The sequence below is a fragment of the Dendropsophus ebraccatus genome, chromosome 14 (assembly GCF_027789765.1).
Source record: "Dendropsophus ebraccatus isolate aDenEbr1 chromosome 14, aDenEbr1.pat, whole genome shotgun sequence".
NCBI classification, from domain to species: domain Eukaryota; kingdom Metazoa; phylum Chordata; class Amphibia; order Anura; family Hylidae; genus Dendropsophus; species Dendropsophus ebraccatus.
This window is the reverse complement of record NC_091467.1, coordinates 71063790-71087534: the sequence shown is the minus strand read 5'-3', so window position 1 is coordinate 71087534 and position 23745 is coordinate 71063790. Positions and strand designations below refer to the sequence as shown.

Here is a 23745-nt window from a genome sequence, read left to right as displayed (position 1 = left end):
ACAGTTAGAATAATGATCCCCAGTCGCTACGCACCGACTCAGGGTTGACAAATCTGTCACGTACTGCCCATCACCATATCATCCCACCCAAGTAGTAACCACATTCCGTACTCCCACTAGCTGCCAGCTAGACACGTGGATTCCCCATTCCTCCACAGGGCCTCCTGATAACCCCCTCAGTCCGAGCCATCGATGACCCCCCCTCCGCCACAGCGAGCAGGGACGACACCTTGTGCCTGCGAGTCCCTCCACACCCTTATGGCCTTCTCAATCCCGTCTTGCAAATCTGAACACCAAAGGTCCGTCCCCACCTCATTCAAGTGAATCCCGTCAGCATCCATAAAACCCCAAGCTGGCACCTCCAACTCCCTGTGGCGAACAACTACGCCACCATTACGTGCCACAAAGCGGGAAACTTCCCTGTTAATGCGCCCCCGAGCCCTGTTAAGCTTGTCCACCGACCGGGCCTGGCGCCACACAAATCTAGCCACCACCTCTGACCACACTATTACCACCCCTGGGAACCTGGACCACAGCCTCAATATGTCGAATTTAATGTCCCGTATCAATTCCCGGGAAGCACGCCCCCCGATGTCATTGCCCCCGACGTGCAAGACTAATATGTCTGGGGGCCTATCCAGCCTAGCGTGGAAATGAAACTCTGGTAACACCCCGCTCCACAATAAGCCCCCGACACCGATCCACCGGATGCGGACTTCACTCCTCTGAAAACCCAGCTGTCTACCGCTGGTTCTTACGTCTGCCCGTGCCGCCCCCCGGCGAACGTACGAGTGCCCCAGGATCCATGTCAGGCACGCACAATCTAGGGAGAGAAAAACAACCAAAGAAAACAAAAGGAAAAACAAACAAACAAAAAAAAAAAAAAAAACAAGAAGAAAAAACACAAAGGGAAAAAGAACACCAACAGAACAAACCGCCTCCTTCCCCTCAAATCATGTCCATCCGCACATACGACCGGAAGCGAGCAGATTCCCACCTCCCAATCTGACGAACCACACTCTCAGACAAACCACATCTAACCGCCTCCGTGGCCGCGCCAATCCGGAAGGAGTGAGAGGCAAACTCCATTGCCGGCAAACCCAAGCATACCAGACCCTTGCGGAAAACTGCCACAAATTGGAAACGAGAGAGGGCTCTACCATCCCTATGTAGCAGGAGGGGTCCCTCCCTACCTCCCGAGCGAACCTTCAAGTACTCTGATACGCATTTGACCGGACATGCCGCGCAATCCCCTATCGCATAGAGCCTTATATGCTTCCCCCTCCCCGCCTGATCGGTCTTCGACTTACGAAGCCAGCAGGACACACTCCCCTCTCCCACTTCTACATCCCTTACCTGCAATCCATCTCCCGACACACAGGAACGACTGACCAACTCGCCAATCCTAAAGGCCCCAAAGAATGCCAACGAGAAAGCAGCCCTAAACAACACCCATTCATACCCATCCGTACACAAGGTCTCCAACACTCTCACCAGATCCCCCAGGATACTAAAGGACACCGGCCGCCTGAAATCCCTTGCTACCCTCGCCTTCCTGTACCCCGCCATTGCCTGGCGGACCAAAAAATCTTTCGTCACGTCCTGAACACCAATCATTCTAAACCAAAACGAAAGGCCGGAGAGCTTCTTGGCGATACCGGCCGCCGAAGCCCCCGCTCCAAACGCATCCCCGACAAACATCAGCAACAGTGGGATCAATTCACCACTCGCCCCATCCGACCCCACTCTCCTACAAAACTGCTGCCACTCACGCCACACCTCCTCACGCCCCCGCCATGTAGGCTGGCTAACCGCCCTTGCCATCAGACCGAATGCAGTCCGCAAACCAGGCTCCATAGATGATCGGGGCAGGAAAGCCCATGCTGCTCCGCCTCTGGCGCCAGTTCCCGAAAACGGTCCCACTGGAAACGAGAAAGCGAATCAGCAATGGAGTTCCTGCACCCCGGAAGATGACATGCAGACAACCATGCATTCAGTTCCAACCCCCTCAAAACAAGCCGGCGCAATAAAGTCACCACCGGCGGCGAGGATGCCGACAAGCTATTGATGGCCTGAACAACTGCCAGATTGTCACAGCAAAAACGCACCTTTTTGCCGCGGAATCGAGGCCCCCAGACTTCCACTGCCGCCACTATGGGAAACAACTCTAGCAACGCCAGGTTGCGTACCAAACCATTTTTGCGCCACTCGTCAGGCCAGCCGCCTGCAAACCATTCTCCCCCAAAGTATGCACCAAAGCCAATTGAACCAGATGCGTCCGTAAACAACTCCATGTCCGCATTCTCAACCCAGTCATCCAGCCAAACCGAACGCCCATTGTATTGTGCCAAAAACTCATTCCACACACACAAATCTGCTCTATGATCCCCTGTAAGCCGAATGAAATGCAGGGGGGAACGGATTCCCGCAGTGGCAGCGGCTAGGCGCCGGCAAAAAATCCTCCCCATGGGCATGATGCGACACGCGAAGTTAAGCTTGCCTAAAAGGGACTGAAGCTGGCGCAACCGCACTTTTCGCAAACCCAGGAACTCCCGTACCAACGCACGTAGCTCGCACAACTTGTCAGGTGGCAGCCGGCATTCCATTGACACCGAATCAATCTCGATGCCCAAAAAACAAATGACAGTGGCGGGTCCCTCTGTCTTGTCCGGGGCCAAAGGAATGCCGAACCAGCGCGCCACCTGCTCCACTGTATGCAGCAGGACAGAACAAATGGGCGACCGTGCCGGGCCGACGCACAAGAAATCGTCAAGGTAATGCAAAACCGACTGCAACCCCGACTCCTTGCGCACCACCCATTCCACAAACGTGCTGAAAGCCTCGAAGTAAAAACAGGAAATGGAACACCCCATCGGCAAACAGCAGTCCACATAGTACTGTCCTTCCCACATACAACCCAACAAATGGAAGCTATCAGGGTGCACCGGCAGGAGCCGAAATGCGGCCTCAATGTCCGTTTTTGCCATGAGCGCCCCCGGCCCGCACCGCCGCACCCACTCCACCGCCCGATCAAATGAGACATATGATACCGAACATGCTTCCGGGTCTATTCCATCATTTACCGAAGCACCTTCCGGATAAGACAAATGATGGATTAGACGAAATTTGTTAGGCTCCCTTTTTGGCACCAGACCCAAAGGAGAGACCCGCAAGTACGGCCACGGCGGGTCTGCAAACGGACCCGCCATGCGTCCAAGAGTCACCTCCTTGCCCAACTTCTCGCTCACAATAGACGGATGCGCTCTGGCGGACTTCAAATTCTGCGGGCGAAAAATTGGTGCGTCTGGAGCAAAAGGAATACGAAAGCCCCACATAAACCCATCCCTCAACAATTGCGCCGCCCTCTGGTCAGGGTATTCATTTAGCAGTGGCAGCATCGCCTCTATGCTCACCGGCGTCTGTCCCTTTTTGGCCAGCATCGGCGGGACGACCCTTGGATTTCCGGAAGCATCTGGACTGAGGGTGGTTCCCCCCACAGGTTCCACACTCGTGCTTGAACCTGCAGCTGGACCCATACCGGCAGTTACCCTCATTGTATTGCCAGCAGCAACCCGGGCGCTGGGAGGCCGAGGCTCCGGCCGACCCAGCTGACCCAGACGAACCCCCGGCCCCCGCCCGAAACGACTGAGAAGGCGCGTGATGCCACCATCAGCCGCATCCACAATGCTATGTCCTTGTGATCCCAACGCAGCGCCGGCCTTACCGCTTTACGCTGGCGGAACTGCTCGTCATACCGCAGCCAAGCAGTTCCGCCATAAACACGATAAGCCTCCCCTATAGCATCCATATAGCCGAATAAAGCAGAGCAGTTCTGAGGAGCCTTCTCTCCAATTACACTCGCCAAAATGGCGAATGCTTGAAGCCAATTCGTAAAAGTGCGGGGTATCAGTCGATACCGCCGCTTCTCCTCCTCCTCCTTCTTACTCTCATCTGCTTTACCCTTCTCAATGTTAAATTTTCCAGAGGAAGGAGGGAGAATATTTCCACGTATTCATCCTTCCAGATCCTCTCACGCACTTCCTGTTTCAAATGCGCCCCCAGCGGGCCATCAAAACATACATACACCTCCCCACGTGCCGAGTCATCCAAGCGGACAGAGGCATCGCTGACCGCGGGCCCCACCGTAGGTGCCGCTTGAACAGCTGCAGGCGCCTGCGCCACCGGAGTTCCCTGTCCCACCGCCCCAGCACCGCTACCCACCCATGCTGCCGCTGGCGGCGCCACTGTCGCATGCGAACCCGCGCTTTGTACCATCAACCCCCGCATGCTAGTTAAAAACTGCGCCACTGCCTCTCCAATCCCTGCAAACTGTCCCCCGCCCCCCGACCACTGATCCCCTACACGCACATTGACACCTCCAGCCACACCAGAAGACACAGGGGACAAAACAGGGGACAGCACAGACATAGAAAAAGACTCACCAGGCTGACTCTCAGCGGACGCCGGAACAGCCGCTATCCGAGATCGCACCCCTGCTGTCGCAGCACCACGAACCTCTCCTTCCTCCAGGCTGTCAGATTCGTCGTCCAAGGAAGATGGCCCGGCTCCCAGATCCTCTCCAGCAACGTCCAGCGTGGGCGGAGCCACCTGAACTCGCTGTCCAGATGAGCCGCCGGCGACAGGACCTCCGCCCTGCACCTTGAGACGTGGAGAGGAACGCCTCCCCCCCCGGATCAGCTGCTGCCCGGGATCGCCTTCTCCTCACCTCTCTGGGCTGCAATTTCTCCCCCTGGGACCGGGTCCCGGCTCTGCTTCGTCGCTGGGCTGCCCCCTGCTTCCTGCTGTGAGAGGGGCCAGCCGCCGCAGGTCCTGTTACTGCTGCCGTAACGGAGGGGGAGGAAGGAGCCACGTGACCCTCCCCCTGCCGCCCGGAACCCCGCCGCGCTGCAGGATTCCTCCCAGCCCGGCTCCTGTGCAGGGGAGAGCTGTGCCTGCCAGGAGGGGCCGGAGGGTCCTGTGAAGGGCTCCTTACGCGGCGGGAACGGCTGGGGACTCCAGGGCTGAGCCGCTCCGGCGGGCGCCGGCGGCGTGCGGACGGGCGGGCCCCCCCGGGACTGCAACCCCCCGTCCGCTTCCCTAATCACCTGGGCAAGCTGAGCCTGGACCCAGGCGGCCCCATGCTGAGCCGTTACACCCCTCAGGGATGCCATGAATGCTGACAAGTCTGCTGCAGGCTGAGTATCCATGCTCCGTCTCAGGTCCTGTAGCTTCAGAAGACTGGTAAGTTTCTTTCTCCTCACTTCCAACTCCTAGCTAGCCCCCTCCTTCCCCAAGCTATTCCCACCACCCCCATTGGCTCTCACCTAGCAACCCCCTTATTTCACTATACCCTGAACTACAGGTAACCTCTCTCCTGCTCCCCCCCCACCCTTGGCACTGTTAACCCCTTACTGCCCACCCAGTCATGTACGGGCTGCCACTATGCTACGCTGTTTCGCCCTCCCTTACTTGTAGTTATATTTTCTTCCATTTGATAGGAGAGAGTATGATTACAAGATCAGACTACACAGGGTTTGTTTGTAGTCTGTTACCATGGAGACAGATAGGTCTGTAAGAAACAAAATTAGAGTTTTTACATTGAAGGGAACCTGTCACCTAGAAAACCCATACCAGTGCTGACATGGTTACATAGCAATGGGAGCTGTGAGACTAAGGATACCTTTGTTTCTTTCAATTACTGCTCTTCTCCAAATGATGCCAAAAAGTGTCAAAAAGGTGTGACCAGGCTTCGTAACAGCTTTCCAAGCTCTCCTACACCTCCCTGTTTGATTGACATGCAGTCCGTATAAATGGCGCATGTATGCGATTTAAGCTGTCTATGACATGACAGCCAAAACAATAACACCGTTGGCTGGCGGTTAAAACGCTCAATGCAGTGATATCCTTGGTGTATTGCTCCCTGGCAAACATAAATATGCAAAAGAAGAGCCCTTGGAGCCTCATTTAAGAGTCTCGAAACACAGGACTAGCCAGATATCGCTCTGGGAAGGACCCAGCCAAAGGGCAGCTCCTGTAAGGAAACCACCAAAACCACCATATTAAGTGGCCCTATAAGGCAATGTAATGACAAGGGAAAAACCAAGGCCAGGTATCCATCCACATACAGCTGTTTCGGGGTGTTGCCCCTCATCAGTGTGGAGCAAGATTCTGGCTAGGTGGGAGCAATACCTAATAAAATCATAGGAGAAACAAATCGCTGATCTCAGGGAGACCCAGCTGGGTCCTTCCTTGAGGGATATCTGGCTAGTCCTGTGTTTCGAGACTCTTAAATGGGGCTCCACAAGCTCTTCTTTTGCCTATTTAGATGTCTATGACAGAAGAAGAGGGCAGTCTAGAAAAGTGGGGCATTACAGGGACTTGAGTGAGCATAGCCTTCTAGTTAAAGGGGATATCCCAGCTCAACTTATCACCTATCCATACGATAGAGGACAACAAGCTAATAGGTGGGAGTCCGAATGCTGAGACCCCCCACCATTCCTGAGAATAAGGAAAAAGTCAGCCTGCTTGGCCAGCGCTCCATTTATTCTCTATAGGACTGTCGGACATTTCTGAGCTCTGGAAATCAGTCTACTCCAAAGATTAAACCCTAAACTGTGACAGCGTTAAAACAATAAACCGCAACTTCTCCAGGGTTGAAGCTAACCAATATTAATGAGTATTATTAATCAGTAGATGAAGGAAGTCAACATTTCTCCGATTCCCCAGACCTCCGAGTAGCATCAGCCATGTAAATCCAGAAAAGAGCCGCGGGTTTCATTAGACAGATATCTGATAATACCTTGGCACGCCGCATCAAGCACATAATTCTGTCTTTCAGCTTGTGCCTAGGCTTATGTCCTAATGCCGGATAAAGGGTGGGCAGGGAATCTAAATATTCACAATCAGGCTCTCTAAGCCCATGATCTCCGTTTTCTTCCTGAAGAATGCAAGGTATGTGCGGCGGAAGATGGCCTGACAGAAATCAGAGCAATACAATAAAGTCACCTGAATCCTACAGTAAACAGATTTGATCGGCCTCTTAAGCTGTGGCTTCCCATCCAAGTTATTCTGTAAACTGGGAACTCGCTCCAGCCAATTCCCTGCCAAAGAGTCACGCTGTAAATTCTGATCTATCTGCTAGTTCTTCTACTTCACCATTGAGACTGCTGAAAATTGCTTGGAATTGTGGTCTTCTAGGGTGGTCTTCTCAAAGAAAACGGCCAATAGACGTTATATCAATTAGACTTATCCGTCCCATGAAATACAGTCTGGATAAGGAGTTGATTTTCTATCATATACAGTGGTACCTTGGTTTAAGAGTAACTTGGATTAAGAGCGTTTTGGTTTAAGAGCTCACAGTTTTTTTTTTAATTGTGACTTGGTGTAAGAGCAATGCTTTGGTGTAAGAGCTCCCTGTACTGGGTGGGAGGGGGAGTGGGGGAGGGGCATGGTCTGCATAGTGGGGTCTACAGCCTTGTACTCTGACCCAGGAAGTCTCCGTCACCTTCCAAATCATAGCAAATCCACTTCAGGCTGGGGCTTACATCAGGGGACAGGACTGTGGGGGTAATCTCTCCATAGCTGTAACCCCTCTCTCCCTGGACAGAGTGCTGCATGTATGTACCCACATCTGTACTGCTCATTCCTTCATGCTTCCTGCAGTCTCTGTCAGCCCTTGTGTTTCCCATCCTCGCAATTATGGAGATCTGCAGTTCCATCCTGTATCTACAACCTGCTGCTGCTGTTTTTTTTATAACTTATATATCACACATCCAGCTGCTGTGTTATCAGGGTTATACAGTTACTATACATTATATACCACATGCTGCTATACTGTACAGTAACTTATATATCACATATCCAGCTGCTGTGTTATCAGGGTTATACAGTTACTATACATTATACACCACATGCTGCTATACTGTACAGTAACTTATATATCACATATCCAGCTGCTGTGTTATCAGGGTTATATAGTTACTATACATTATATACCACATGCTGCTATACTGTACAGTAACTTATACATCACATATCCAGCTGCTGTGTTATCAGGGTTATACAGTTACTATACATTATACACCACATGCTGCTATACTGTACAGTAACTTATATATCACATATCCAGCTGCTGTGTTATCAGGGTTATACAGTTACTATACATTATATACCACATGCTGCTATACTGTACAGTAACTTATATATCACATATCCAGCTGCTATTTTATCAGGGTTATACAGTTACTATACATTATATACCACATGCTGATTGCTATACTGTACAGTAACTTATATATCACATATCCAGCTGCTGTGTTATCAGGGTTATACAGTTACTATACATTATACACCACATGCTGCTATACTGTACAGTAACATATATATCACATATCCAGCTGCTGTGTTATCAGGGTTATACAGTTACTATACATTATACACCACATGCTGCTATACTGTACAGTAACTTATAATATCACATATCCAGCTGCTGCTGTGTTATCAGGGTTATACAGTTACTATACATTATATACCACATGCTGCTATACTGTACAGTAACTTATATATCACATATCCAGCTGCAGTGTTATCAGGGTTATACAGTTACTATACATTATACACCACATGCTGCTATACTGTACAGTAACTTATATATCACATATCCAGCTGCTGCTGTGTTATCAGGGTTATACAGTTACTATACATTATATACCACATGCTGCTATACTGTACAGTAACTTATATATCACATATCCAGCTGCTGTGTTATCAGGGTTATACAGTTACTATACATTATACACCACATGCTGATTGCTATATTGTACAGTAACTTATATATCACATATCCAGCTGCTGTGTTATCAGGGTTATACAGTTACTATACATTATACACCACATGCTGATTGCTATACTGTACAGTAACTTATATATCACATATCCAGCTGCTGTGTTATCAGATTTATACAGTTACTATACATTATACACCACATGCTGCTATACTGTACAGTAACTTATAATATCACATACTCATCTGTTTCATCTGTTCTACATGTTATTCAGAGTAAAAAAATCATTATTTTGGGGGTGGGGGTGGGGGGTGGGACCAATTGTCTGCATTTCAGTGATTTCTTATGGGAAGTTTTGCTTTGGTTTAAGAGTGGATTTGGATTACAAGTGCGGCCCCGGAAAAAATTATGCTCGTAATCTAAGGCACCACTGTAATTAGAGATAATCAAAGTTTTCAAAAGTTTGGTTTGACAGCATTGCAGAATTTGAGAACTTGCAAGTCGAATCACTGGCCATGGTGTTGTCCCATCTCAGTCAGTAATTTGCTAAGTGGGCTGGAGGTGGCTGAAGACACCAGAGACAAGAGGACACCAGATAAGCGAGGACATGTGAGCATACCCTTATTGAAAAAATTTTTTCATCTTTTTTGAATTTGAAAGCTTGCAAAAATTTGCTTTGCTCGTCACATATAATGTATATTTATTAAAGATGAGCGCAACTGGAGCATGCTGGAGTCTGATTGTTTGGCATCTGAATACCGGTGGCTGAAGAAGTTGGATGCTGTCCTAGAAAGCACTGGAAAACATATATATAGTCTATGGCCTATGGCTGTATCCATGTTTTCCTGGACTCCCTAGGGCGGCATCCAACTTCTTGGGTCACTGGGACCGATCAGACTTTAATATTTAGACTTTAATATTTATATGTGTGTGCATTAAGTAGCCCAGCTCCTCTTCCCTTCACATACATACATGGCAACGTGGATGTGAATACCTCCTATCTGCACTCTGTTAGGCCCAAGACAATATTTCTCTCATCTTGAGTTAATCACCCATCATTCCAAACTTCCTTGGAACTGTTCTTGCTTCTTCTAAAGACGTCCCACTCAGAGCCGTTTTAATACATTGGTGGGCCCAGTGCACAGCCCTCAAGAGTGGGCCCCCCCTTCCCTTTCGGCACATTGTATAATGTACTGAATTTGCCCCCACACTGTATCAAGAGCCCCAATACATACAGTAGTTACCTTATAACACTATTTCCACCATACAGTGATTACATATTACATAAAAACTGCACTAAACAAAACAGAAAGATATCACCAATGATACCATTACATAATACCGCCACATCATGACCCCTAACACTACAACCCTATAACAGAGTGCAGTTACATGCAGTGACTCACCAGGGGGGGGCTTCTCTGATCAGAGTCTGTCACCTTTTCTTTTTCTCTCCATCCAGCCTGGGCCACCTTGAAGTCTTCTCCTGGCTGTGAATCTTCTCTCCAGAATCTGCCAGACAAATATTTTAGGCTCCAACACATACAGTAGTTAGGTCCCTTGTACCCCTATACAGTAGTTACACCCCTCTGTACCCCTACATAGTTACACCCCTCTGTGCCTCCATAGTTTTAAGGTGTCCCTGTAGTGTATAGACCCTCATGTGATTCTCCAGTTATATACAGTCCTGCTGTGCGCTCCCCCATTAGTATATAGCCCCCCTGTGCACTCTCCCCAGTAGTATATAGCCCCCCCTGTACTCTCCCACAATAGTATATAGCCCCCCTGTGCTCTCCCACAATAGTATATAGCCCCCTGTGCTCTCCCCCAATAGTGTATAGCCCCCCTGTGCTCTCCAATAGTATATAGACCCCTATGCTCTCCCACAATAGTATATAGCCCCCCTGTGCTCTCCCCCAATAGTATATAGCCCCCCCTGTGCTCCCCCCAATAGTATATAGCCCCCTGTGCTCTCCCTAATAGTATATAGCCCCCCTGTGCTCTCCATAATATATAGCCCCCCTGTGCTCTCCCCCATAGTATATAGACCCCTGTGCTCCTCAATATGATATAGCTCCCTGTGCTCACCAATAGTATATAGCTCCCCTGTGCTCCCCAATAGTATATAGTCCCCTGTGCTCCCCCATAGTATAAAGCCCCCTGTGCTCCCCAGTAGTATATAGCCCCCTGTGCTCCCCAGTAGTATATAGCTCCCCTGTGCTCCCCAGTAGTATATAGCTCCCCTGTGCTCCCCAGTAGTATATAATTCCCCTGTGCTCCCCCATAGTATATAGCTCCCCTGTGCTCCCCCATAGTATATAGCTCCCCTGTGCTCCCCATAGTATATAGCCCCCCTGTGCTCCCCCATAGTATATAGCTCCCCTGTGCTCCCCCATAGTATATAGCCCCCTAAGCTCCCCCATTGTATATAGCTCCCTGTGCTCTCCAGTAGTATATAGCCCCCTGTGCTCCCCAGTAGTATATAGTCCCCTGTGCTCCCCCATAGTATATAGCTCCCCTGTGCTCCCCCATAGTATATAGCTCCCCTGTGCTCCCCCATAGTATATAGCTCCCCTGTACTCCCCCATAGTATATAGCTCCCCTGTGCTCCCCCATAGTATATAGCTCCCCTGTGCTCCCCCATAGTATATAGCTCCCCTGTACTCCCCCATAGTATATAGCTCCCCTGTGCTCCCCATAGTATATAGCTCCCCTGTGCTCCCCCATAGTATATAGCTCCCCTGTGCTCCCCCATAGTATATAGCTCCCCTGTGCTCCCCCATAGTATATAGCTCCCCTGTACTCCCCCATAGTATATAGCTCCCCTGTGCTCCCCCATAGTATATAGCTCCCCTGTGCTCCCCCATAGTATATAGCTCCCCTGTACGCCCCATAGTATATAGCTCCCCTGTACTCCCCCATAGTATATAGCTCCCCCATAGTATATAGCTCCCCTGTGCTCCCCATAGTATATAGCCCCCCTGTGCTCCCCCATAGTATATAGCTCCCCTGTGCTCCCCCATAGTATATAGCCCCCTAAGCTCCCCCATTGTATATAGCTCCCTGTGCTCTCCAGTAGTATATAGCCCTCTGTGCTCCCCAGTAGTATATAGCCACCTGTGCTCCCCCATAGTATATAGCCCCCTGTGCTCCCCAGTAGTATATAGCCACCTGTGCTCCCCCATAGTATATAGCTCCCCTGTGCTCCCCAGTAGTATATAGCCCCCTGTGCTCCCCAGTAGTATATAGCCCCCTGTGCTCCCCCATAGTATATAGCCCCCTGTGCTCCCCCATTGTATATAGCTCCCTGTGCTCTCCAGTAGTATATAGCCCCCTGTGCTCCCCAGTAGTATATAGCCCCCTGTGCTCCCCAGTAGTATATAGCCCCCTGTGCTCCCCCATAGTATATAGCCCCCTGTTCTCCCCTATAGTATATAGCCCCCTGTGCTCCCCCATAGTATATAGCCCCCTGTTCTCCCCTATAGTATATAGCCCCCTGTCCTCCCCTATAGTATATAGCCCCGTCCTCCCCCATAGTATATAGCTCCCCCTCCCATATAACATTGAAAAAAAACAAACACTTACTCACCTAGGTCCACGCGTTCCTCTTCTCTTCCCTCTTGTGGCCGCACTTCCTGCAGTCACAAGAGGCTGCACTCCCCTTACCCTCACGCCGACGCTCCAGTGACGTCGGGCGCTAGAGGAAGAGTGCGGCCTCTTGTGACTGCAGGAAGTGCGGCCACAAGAGTGACTGACAGGGAGGGAGCCAATGGCTCTCTCTCTGTCAGTGTCGCTGCTGCTGCAGCGCTGAAGCGCCGCAGCAGCAGCGGGCGGGGGCAGCGGCGATCGCCCGGGGGGGCCCTGCAGGGGGCGCCATGGAGGGGTAAGTAGATTACCCATCCATGGCGCTCCCCCCTGACAGGATGGTGGCCGGAGCCCTGTGCGACCGCATTGGTCGCACATAGCAACGGCCGGCCTGCTCGGGGGGCCCCTTTAACCAGTGGGCCCGGTGCACGTGCACCATGTGCCCTCTGGTTAAAGCGGCCCTGGTCCCACTGCCCGCTCAGCCGGTCACAGATCAGAGTGGAGGAGCAGCTGCAGGACGTCATTGGAAGGAGCGAGAATGTCACATATGCACAGAGGAGTGGGGGAGGTGAGTATGCATTCTTTTATTGTTTTATGGCATGGGGAGGTAGACTGTACGCTGTTGGTGCATTATGGAAAAACCCTTTAAAGCGTTCCTAACACTCCAAAAACTTCACGTTCTGCATGAGGCTCGGCTGTGACCTGCAAACTTCAAGCATGCTCCCGTACGTACGTCAAGCAACCAAGCGTGCTCGAAGTTTGCTCAACTCTAACTACCACCTCTGCCAGGAGAACCACAACTCCCAGCTGCACCATCTCCCCATGGGCGTGATAGAAAAACAACAGAAACACAAGAGTGTAAGCTCTGCAGACCAGGAACTTACTTGACCTGCGTTATTTTCGGCCGAGAAGCCAAGCAAACAAATGTTAGAACAGTTTCTAGACAGTATCATTCAGAATAACCATCTCCCGGATATTATGCACAGCGAAGAGATAAAAAAGACAAACATACTTACAGAACTTGAAAGCCATGAAAGAAAAGCCCTTGACCTTATTTGCAAGTGACGGAAGTTTTCTGTTTAACAACTGATAAACTTTCCTGCAATTCGCAACAACAAAAGACACGTTAGGAACCAAACTGACAGCACCTGAAAGGCCGGGGAGTGGCGGCTAATCTCTCTCACTTTTACCTTCATAGTGTATATAGTTCACCGGCCCCAAAGTGTAAACTCATAAAAATACACAAGATAGTCATTTACAACCTGCAAACTGTAGGGCGAGTGCCGAGGCGTGTGTTACCTATCGGTAGGAACAGTCACAGCTGCAACCGCCCAGGCTGTCCTCAGAAGGCTCCGGAACATGAGACACATGATATAGGGATCAATGATAGAGAGGTATAAGATACAGGACTGCTATGACCAATATCGCCATATAAAGGAGGTATTCTCTCCTGTAAAGCGCAAAAAGTGTCTTGTGGTCAGTAAGATAGACAGACGCTACAATGTGAATACAAGCCCTAAGGCTGTGTATAGATATGTGATTATGTTACCAGGCTTCATCATGTGATCAGCATTACCAGGCTTCATCATGTGATTATCATTACCAGGCTTCATCATGTGATCAGCATTACCAGACTTCATCATGTGATCAGTATTACCAGGCTTCATCATGTGATCAGCATTACCAGGCTTCATCATGTGATCAGCATTACCAGGCTTCATCATGTGATCAGCATTACCAGGCTTCTTCATGTGATCAGCATTACCAGGCTTCATCATGTGATCAGCATTACCTTGTGTCATCATGTCATCACCATTACCAGGATTTATAAGGTCATTTATGACAAGAAAAACAACTGTAATGAAGTCTGGTAGTGCTGATGATGAAGCCTAGTAATAATGATCACATGGCAAAGCCTGTTAATGCTGATCACATGATGAAGCCTGGTAATGCTGATCACATGATGAAGCCTGGTAATGCTGATCACATGATGAAGCCTGGTAATACTGATCACATGATGAAGCCTGGTAATGCTGATCACATGATGAAGCCTGGTAATACTGATCACATGATAAAGCCTGGTAATGCTGATCACATGATGAAGCCTGGTAATGCTGATCACATGATGAAGCCTGGTAATACTGATCATATGATGAAGCCCGGTAATACTGATCACATGATGAAGCCTGGTAATGCTGATTACATAATGAAGCCTGGTAATACTGATCACATGATGAAGCCTGGTAATACTGATCACATGATGAAGCCTGGTAATACTGATAATATGATGAAGCCTGGTAATACTGATCACATGATGAAGTCTGGTAATGCCGATCACATGATGAAGCCTGGTAATACTGATAATATGATGAAGCCTGGTAATACTGATCACATGATGAAGTCTGGTAATGCTGACCACATGATGAAGTCTGGTAATACTGATAATATGATGAAGCCTGGTAATGCTGACCACATGATGAAGTCTGGTAATGCTGATCACATGATGAAGCCTGGTAATGCTGATCACATGATGAAGCCTGGTAATACTGATAATATGATGAAGCCTGGTAATGCTGATTACATAATAAAGCCTGGTAATACTGATCACATGGCAAAACCCAGACAGCTAATATAGACAAAATTACCACATAATCATTTAGGCTCTAACTATGTAAATCAAGAAACTCAACAAAAGTGCAAACTGCAAACCACATAGAGCGTGATGAGAAAATCCGTATCTACGCTCCTTGCAAGGGATTTAGATGAGGTGTGTCAGGTGCGGAGGGAGAGATCCTGCCAGAACTGACTTACTTCATCCTTATCAGCCGCAGACTCTGCTATTTACTTTCATATTCCCTCAGATTATTTTATAGCAGCAGTCAGATAATCATAAATGATCTGCTGGGATTTTAGACTGACCTTAAAGGGCCATGAACACCTACATGACTATAGATTACCATTTGCTTCTACAAGGCCAGATTATGCAATACTGTACCGTCATAGTTTTACTTGTTGTGGAGTCAAATTCTAATGGCCGTTCATGGGCACGTGCCAAGGCGTGGTCAGAAGTCACACACCGCATTTTACTCTGACTTTTATTATTATTATTACTGCCTTTTTTGGCTTATAAAAAAAAATAACAGTAGTAGTGCTACAATAAACTGCATTATAGCTCTGGCCTAAAGGGGTACTCCGGACAAAATCTTTATCTTTCAAATCAACTGGTGTCAGAAAGTTATATAGATTTGTAATTTAGTTCTATTTAAAAAATGTCCAGTCTTTTAGTACTTATCAGCTGCTGTATGTTGTGCAGGAAGTGGTGTATTTATTCCAGTCAGGAAACTGTCCAGAGCAGCAGCAAATCCCCATAGAAAACCTATCCTGCTCTGGACAGTTCCTGACATGGACAGAGGTGGCAGCAGAGAGCACTGTGTCAGACTGGAGAGAATACACCACTTCCTGCAGGACATACTGCAGCTGATAAGTGCTGGAAGACTGGAGATTTTTAAATAGAAGTAAATTACAAATCTATATAACTTTCTGACACCAGATGATTTAAACAAAATAAATAAAATAAGGCTTTCCTCACACAACACAAGTTTTTATCCTCTCAGTGTTTTTCAAAACAGCTCATTTTATGGTTAGATACATTAATGGGTTAGATACACTATAATTGCAGTCTGAGATACATGTAACCAGTCACAGCTCTGCTTTCAAATATGTATGAGCTGTGGTGAAATGAAAGCTAAGCTGTGATTGGTTACTACGGGCAACACAGGACACATGTCACCAATTCGGCAAAGCCATGGCTGTGGCATATACATAATGGTGGAAACTGGCTCAGTTGCCCCCGGCAACCGATCGGATTCCACCTTTCATTTTTCAAAGAGTCTGTAAAAAATATAAGGTGGAATCTGATTGGTTGCTAGGGGCAACTGAGCCAGTTTCACTTTACACCATGTTTGATAAATCTCCCTCAATGAGCTGGACTAGAAGCAGATGGCTCCGCCCTTTGCCTAGTGGCCATGCTGGGTTACTGCAGATTACCTCTTATTCACTTCAGTAAGAATTGAGCTGCAGTGATCAAGTATAGATATGTGCATAGCGGAACAGCTGATCATCAGCCTACCTCAGATCCTGAGGATAGTCAATCAAGGTAAAAATCATAGAATACCCCTTTAAATTTTTTTAAAATTCTCCATTTGAAACCTATGGCTGCAAACCACCATCAGTGCGTTTCCATAGTAACTGATGTACCGCACGGCCAGCGATGTCACAAAGGACCAGCCGCTAAAATTGCTTGTTTTTGTAGTTTATTCGGAAAAAAAATCTGCTCAGTTGTGCGGTGTACGGGGTTGGGTCTGTCAGTGCGGATTGTTTTTTTGGGCTCACAGATGACAGTGTTCTGGCGCCAGGCAATTACACATCTTTTCCGCAGGCTTCTCCAGGCGCACGGCGCTGTCTGTCCGCACTATCGGCGCTGACGACTTGAAGCTTATTTCCATGCTATGGGCGTATGGCAGCCGCAGCCCGTGACCTGTCAATGGTTTCAGGCCCTCGCTCTCTACAACGTCCCTAATCTTACAGTGCTCATCAATTCACAACCACAGTCTCCCTGGCTTCCTTCCATGGATTTTTGATGCAATATTTTAATCTGATAACGGCGGCTCGAAACATTCCGTAGAGTTTCATGTAATCCGTCTATATTGGGGGCATTTACATTAACAAATTAGCAGTCTGCCTTCTTCCACCCTTGACGTGACCCTATCACAGGCATATAAAATCCAAATTACTCCCGTATGTTAGTGGTCGGTATTTTATCTATAGCTCCCATGATGTTGGAACGGTAAACTAGGAGTCCCATCTGAAAAACAACCTGGCTTCTTTTCCTGTTCCAAATAGACTGAACTAAAGCAAAGGAGAAGTGATCCCATAATCTGCCATCTGATAATCCAGAAATTCTGATAATCTGATAGGCACTTGTTTCAGAGATGGAGCCGCCACAAAGGCCAGAAGCAAAAAGTCTGAGCCGAAAAACAACAAAGTCATGGTAGTAGATTTGTGCCATTGTTGTGGCGTTTCTTTAACCCCTTAGTGACTGCCTACATATATATATATATTTGTTTTATTTATATAGTACCAACACATTCCGCCGCACTCTGCAATTCTAGGTTTTTTTGGTGGTCACTAAGGGGCTTTATGCAGTTTAACCTGTTATAGCCATGGTGAAACATAGGTCTCCCTTAGGACCAGTTCACACAGAGTAAAACTGGCGGAATTCCGAGGCGGAACTCTCCGCCAGCCTCCGTTTCATACTTACAGTCTACGGGAGGGCTTGCGCGCCTCCTCTCTCCGCGTCTCTCTGCTCGGAAGCCCTCCCATAGACTGCCAGTATGACTCGGAGGCTGGCGGGATTCCACGGCGGAGAATTCTGCCAGTTTTACTCCATGTGATATAATATGATAACTGAGCGTCTTCAATAACTGACGGCCAAAAATCTTCCGGCCATCAGTTATGTCGCCCATCCAGCCCTCATCCTCCCATACACAGGAATGTTTGGCATGGTCAAGTGTTGCTGTGTTCTCTATAGTGAGGGGTAAGCCACAGCCAGAGAACTGTCCAGAGCAGCAGCAAATCTCCATAGAAAACCTCTCCTGCTCTGGACGGTTCCTGACAGAGGTGGCAGCAGAGAGCACTGGACAGAATACACCACTTCCTGCAGGACATATAGCAGCTGATAAGTACTGGAAGATTTAAGATGTTTTGATAAAAGTAATTTACAAATGTATATAAATTTTTGGTACCAGTTGGTAAAAAATAAAAAATCTGTGCCATAATTCTGATCGGTAATAGGGATGTACTATATACCAATATGCAGCTATGACTTTTTATCTCGGGGTGCCACTCTCGGCTCCGCTGCCAAGTCTCCCTCCCCGGGCTCGGAGTCAGAGCGATGCTGGTAAATGGACTGGATGAACCGCAGCCCAAGTTTCCCCATGTTCTGAAAATGTTGAAAATGGCTGATTGACATAGTCATGTTTTACAATCCTCTGGAGCCATCTATAATATACCTGTTTATTTCAAGAAGAGCACGGCTTACTGAAAGGAGAGGGCTTCTAGGGGATTCGTCCGAGCCCGGTTTCCACTGAGAGTTTCAAAACAAATATGAACAGCTTGTACGTCGCATACCAGGGCGGCGGGTGCCAGCCGATCAATATTCATAGGACTATGTGTCACTTTAGGCAAGAAGCTATTAACCCCTTTTGCATAAATTAACTGGATCTGATGTAACGCCAAATGCAGCGCACAGGATAATCAATGAAACCGATTGGATTTTCAATATCCCGAAATCTACATGCCATAATATAATCAAGAGTTTCAAAAAATTAAAAAGAAATCCATGGACGCAAGGGGCATGGTCGACGGACGATATTAGATGCTAGTGATCTTCGGCCCTCTGCTTCAATGATGGCCAGGAATCTGCAATGGAGATCCCAACCAGAACTCATTGTCTGTTCACAACGGCCAGGAAACTCAATCTGTTGGCATGCCATGCCCCACCTTCAGTCTGTGCTTACTATAAAGTCTATGGCATTCCCTTGTCATATAGCCTTGTAAATCTAAGAAATAATGCTGCTGTGATGTAAAAAATAAATTAAAATAAAGAGAGATACTTACCTGTCCGCACTGCCCCCCCCCCCCAGTGCTCTCCGGAGGTGTCTCAGGGTTGGGGTTCCAAGTTGAGTAATGGCCCGCTCAGTCAATCACTGTGCTGTCCAGCCGCAGCTAGTGATTGGCTAAACAGGTCATCAAACTTGGAAACTAACCTGGAGACACTACCGGAGGGCAGCGCAGACAGGTAAGTATCTTTCTTTACTATTTCTTAGATTTACAAGGCTATAGCACTAAATTCTTGCAGGGGAAGAGTTTTCGCCTCTTTTCTCTTAGTATACTTTGAACCAAGTTTTTTGCAATGAAAAACTGGCCATCACCCTTAATAAAATGGGCACATTATTCTTCCCACTTAAGAAAAGTATCTATTTAGTAGCACAAACCAGGCAACAAAGGTGGCGTTTTGCATGGGTGACAGCTTGTTTGCACATTTCATGCTATAACTCTGGCGGGATGCCTTCATAAATACGCCTTGTTGTCTCATTTTTGTTGAGAACTCGCTGGTCTGAAAAGGGCACAGTGCGTGCAAACAAGCAGAAGAAAAGACTGGTGGTGCCAGTGGTTGGCCAATCTGTCTGCAAGAGATGGTAAAGTACTGTTTAAGTACTGTTGTGCTGCTGGTCCATTCAGATGAGTGCTGTTGGATGATGTACTCCTGACATGACCCTCCTATTTGTCAATTTAATTTTATCCAGCCACTTTCCTTGCTCCTGTGCATATGGCAGCAGACAGCACCATGCATTCAAGAGAAGCAGATGGTCCTACATGGTGCCCCCTCACTCTGGATCCAGCATTTCACATTTGTACTGTACTCTTCACCCAGCCCAGTCAAAGTTCACTGAGAGACAACACATTCAATCAGTGTTGAACAAACTTACCAAACTGTTCGGGTTCAGCAACGGTCTCCAAACTCATGTAGCCCTGGGAGTCCTGGAAAACATGGATATAGCCATAGGCCATGTTTTCCTGGCAGCGATTGGGCGGCATCCAGTGTCTCCAGCCACCAGGAGTCAAATACTGAGCGTTCAGGTTTGGAGAATGTTGCTGAACCTGAACAGTTTGGCAAGTCCGCTCAACAGTACGTACAAAGTAGGTACAGCCAGCAGGGACTCCTGTCATTGACAGGAGTTCCTGCTCATAAATTGAGGCAATAAAACATTGCTATGCTCATGGATCTAAAGTAGACCACAATAGCAGTATACTTTTCCCAGGGTTTTTATATTTTATGGCACTGGCTGTAAAAGATAGCATGGCTACAAATTAGAGATGAGCAAACTTGCCGAAAGTTCAGGTTCTCATAAACTCGAATGATCAGCATTTGAATCCAGGTGCCTTGAGAAGGTAGATGCAGCCCAAGGACTGCCTGGAAAACATGGATACAGCCCATAGCCTATGGCTGTATGCATGTGTTGGGGCTGCATCCACCTTCTCCAGGCAGCAGGATTCAAATGCCAATCCTTTGGGTTTGTGTGAACATGAACCTTCGATAGGTTTGCTCCTCTCTACTTCTTATATCTTGTATATACTAACACAGAGTTAGTAGCACTGGATGATTCGCACCTTATCTATAACGCATGAATTAGGACTATATGGGACAGAGATATCCCGCGTGGTGTTGTCGTGAAGCGGTTAAGGCCGGCAGTCAGTCAGCAGCACCGGTTCCTACCACAGCCCTAGTGCAAATATTTGCTCATAAGGTATATGTCTTACTGAGCAGGGAGTGGCGCCTTTCCACACACTGCATGTAATTAAAAGGTAGGAATAACATGTAAAATTGTTGCACATTTTCCCCTCATTTTGGAACATTAACCCAATCTTTTCAATTTCCTAAGATGCCGGGAAGAGATTTATTATCACTGCGAGGCTTTTTCACTTTCCACTTTATGCAGCTTTTAGACGTCACTAGGTTCTATACATTTATATTTGCTTGGACTATATAGCGACATGAATGCTCCAATTGTCATAAGTGGCCGTTCTGTTTTATTTCCATGTGACCGTGCCACCGCTATATGACCGCTAACGCCAAAAATGTCAATAATTGAAATGACGTTAAAAGGACACTCTGAGCAAAGGGTTTACCATCTGTCATGTCTAGTCCAGGGCCTGAGGAGGCGAAGTATGAACTGTGTCATACATGCTGCCCTTTTTTCTATTAGTTCTGTTTAACATTAAAACCCATCACCACCACCACCAAAAAACAAACAATAAAAAAACAACATCAATTTTGTGGAATTATTTGGGGGGGGGGGGGGTAAAGAATAAAAACCTATACTCACCTAGCCCTGATCCCCCACTGTTCCTCTACATCTCCCAGTCCTCCAATCATCTTTGATCTTCTATCATCTGGGATGAGTGCTCAGGGCACCCTAATACCCAGCTACTGGGCACAATGGTATTTCATGACGGCCGGTGATTGGCTATATGGGCAGGTCCTTTTCAGAGACAGAATGAAGAGACAAGAGGTGGGGGACCATAAGAAGAACAAGAGATGTGGGGGATTGGGGTTAGGTAAGTATAGGGTTTTCTTCTTTTTCTTCTTCTTCTTCTTCTTCTTCTTCTTCTTCTTCTTCTTCTTATTATTATTATTTACAATATTTTGGAATACCCCTTTATGCATCATTTTTGGGCCATTTTTTTTTTTTTTATAAAAAAGGCTAAAATCACCCATTTCATACCTCAAAGAAGAGTCAAGAAATTCTCATTTTCACATTGAAATTACCCCTCTGGATTAACTAAATGACGGCCATCCTAAAAGACAATTGTCAAACGGCCAAAAAGGACGGTGTGTAAACCTAGCCTTAAAAGTGTGGATAATGGGAAATTGCCCCAGAGTGACTGCCCCAGGAGTGACATTGCAGAGGTCTGCTATAGCATGGGGAAAGTCTTGGAGGCAGGAGTGAGAGGTTTAAATTATGTAAGATATTAGTCTTATATCATTGGCAGAAAGTAAACCCAGATATAGGGTGGTAGATAATAGTGAGGGAGGAGATGTAAGGAGGTGCAGTCAATGGCACAGGGGGAGGTATCAGTGTAGTGACTGGCACAGGGGGAGGTATCAGTGTAGTGACTGGCACAGGAGGAGGTATCAGTGTAGTGACTGGCACAGGGGGAGGTATCAGTGTAGTGACTGGCACAGGGGGAGGTATCAGTGTAGTGACTGGCACAGGGGGAGGTATCAGTGTAGTGACTGGCACAGGGGGAGGTATCGGTGTAGTGACTGGCACAGGGGGAGGTATCAGTTTAGTGACTGTCACAGGGGATGGTAATGCTGTAGTGACTGGCACAAGGGGTGGTATTGATGAAGTGACTGGCACATGGGGAGGTATCAGTGTAGTGACTGGCACATGGGGAGGTATCAGTGTAGTGACTGCCACAGGGGGAGGTATCAGTGTAATTAAAGGTACAGGAGTAGGTATCAGTGTAATTAAAGGTACAGGAGTAGGTATCTGTGTAATGACTGGCACAGGGGGGAGGTATCAGTGTAGTGACTGGCACAGGGGGAGGTATCAGTGTAGTGACTGGCACAGGGGGAGGTATCAGTGTAGTGACTGGCACAGGGGGAGGTATCAGTGTAGTGACTGGCATAGAAACAGGTGGATGTAGTTGTCTGAAGTAACTTTTCACCAAGCCCCTGGATCGTGTTTTGACTCATTCTAACCCCCGCTTCATATGTATAGCACTCCACAACCAATGACGCTATAAAATAATAATAATAATAATAATAATAATAATAATAATAATAATAATAATAATAATAATAATAAAAATATCACCAAAACAAAAGCAAAAAAATCTGTTACCTGATCCTGGATTATTGCACGGCCACCGCAATCATTTCCCAATGTAATAATCAGGATAGAGAACCAATATCCAATGGGATCGGAAGGTATCCATGGATTACTCTTCTCACTATATTTTCACCTCCCGGCACATGAGGATTCTATAGACATCCCAGTTCCTGACTCAGTCAGCAAAGTAAATGACATCAGCCGTCAGGATGTGAGAATGTGACATCACCTGCGGCTGATCTTCCCCATAGGAGGGAGAGCGCTCATGTTATGACTATCTCTGTTTGCCCAGGGCCCGAGTCAGAATGAAATTACGGACGTGTCTCCTGGAATATATTTGTTCTTGCTGTGATTGCTCCATTTTCCGTCTCTGTATTGAATATATGAGAAGCAGAGTATTTGTTATTAAAGGGATGGATCAACATAGTTAGACGTGTAAAGGCCTTTGTAAGGGATATTTTTTCAGACAGGAGCGTACACGGTGCTTCCAGTGTCAAATATGATATTCCATAAAATTACAGGAGCCTGAAACCGGGATAGCTGGGCATGCTTTACATCAAAGTCTAATACATATATATAGAAGGGCTGATATTGTATATATAATAAGTAAAGTCTAGTGTTTCTAATACATCATCTATCCTGTGCACTGTATGGAAAGGTTAAAGGCTATGGACAGTTCTTCTACCATATGTCTCCTAAGTACTCTGAGTACACAGGGGTGAAGACATTTGAGTTAACTGTAAGTTCGATTAATTTGTGATCATCTTAATATCATATCATATGATTACCTAAGAAATTACTTTACTTCCCAGTGCTGTTCCCGTGCTGTTAGCAGCGTAATCCACGACCGGGCGCACCATTAAGAGCACTGATCCGCCCCAGCTAGTCTGCCCCTTCTAATGATAATCAATAGAGCA

The 23745-nt window shown here is 47.4% G+C and overlaps 1 protein-coding gene across 1 annotated transcript; it reads right to left on the bottom strand.

The window, feature by feature from the left end:
• Positions 1-939: 939 nt before the first annotated feature.
• LOC138772831 (uncharacterized) lies at positions 940-5207 on the bottom strand. Its single transcript, XM_069953548.1, has 3 exons — positions 5106-5207; positions 4443-4653; positions 940-1922 (listed from the first exon to the last, which is right to left on the bottom strand). The coding sequence occupies exons 1-3, from the start codon at positions 5205-5207 to the stop codon at positions 949-951; spliced, it is 1287 nt and encodes a 428-aa protein (XP_069809649.1). The 3' UTR covers positions 940-948.
• Positions 5208-23745: the final 18538 nt, after the last annotated feature.

Bases quoted from the DNA above. Each gene is read 5' to 3' on its own strand.
- LOC138772831 (XM_069953548.1), bottom strand. From the start codon at position 5,207: ATGGATACTCAGCCTGCAGCAGACTTGTCAGCATTCATGGCATCCCTG. The intron at 4,654-5,105 runs GTGATTAGGGAA...CTCAAGGTGCAG, and splicing joins TCCAGGCTCAGCTTGCCCAG to GGCGGAGGTCCTGTCGCCGG. The intron at 1,923-4,442 runs GTGAGTCTTTTT...TCTCGTTTCCAG, and splicing joins GTCCGCTGAGAGTCAGCCTG to TGGGACCGTTTTCGGGAACT.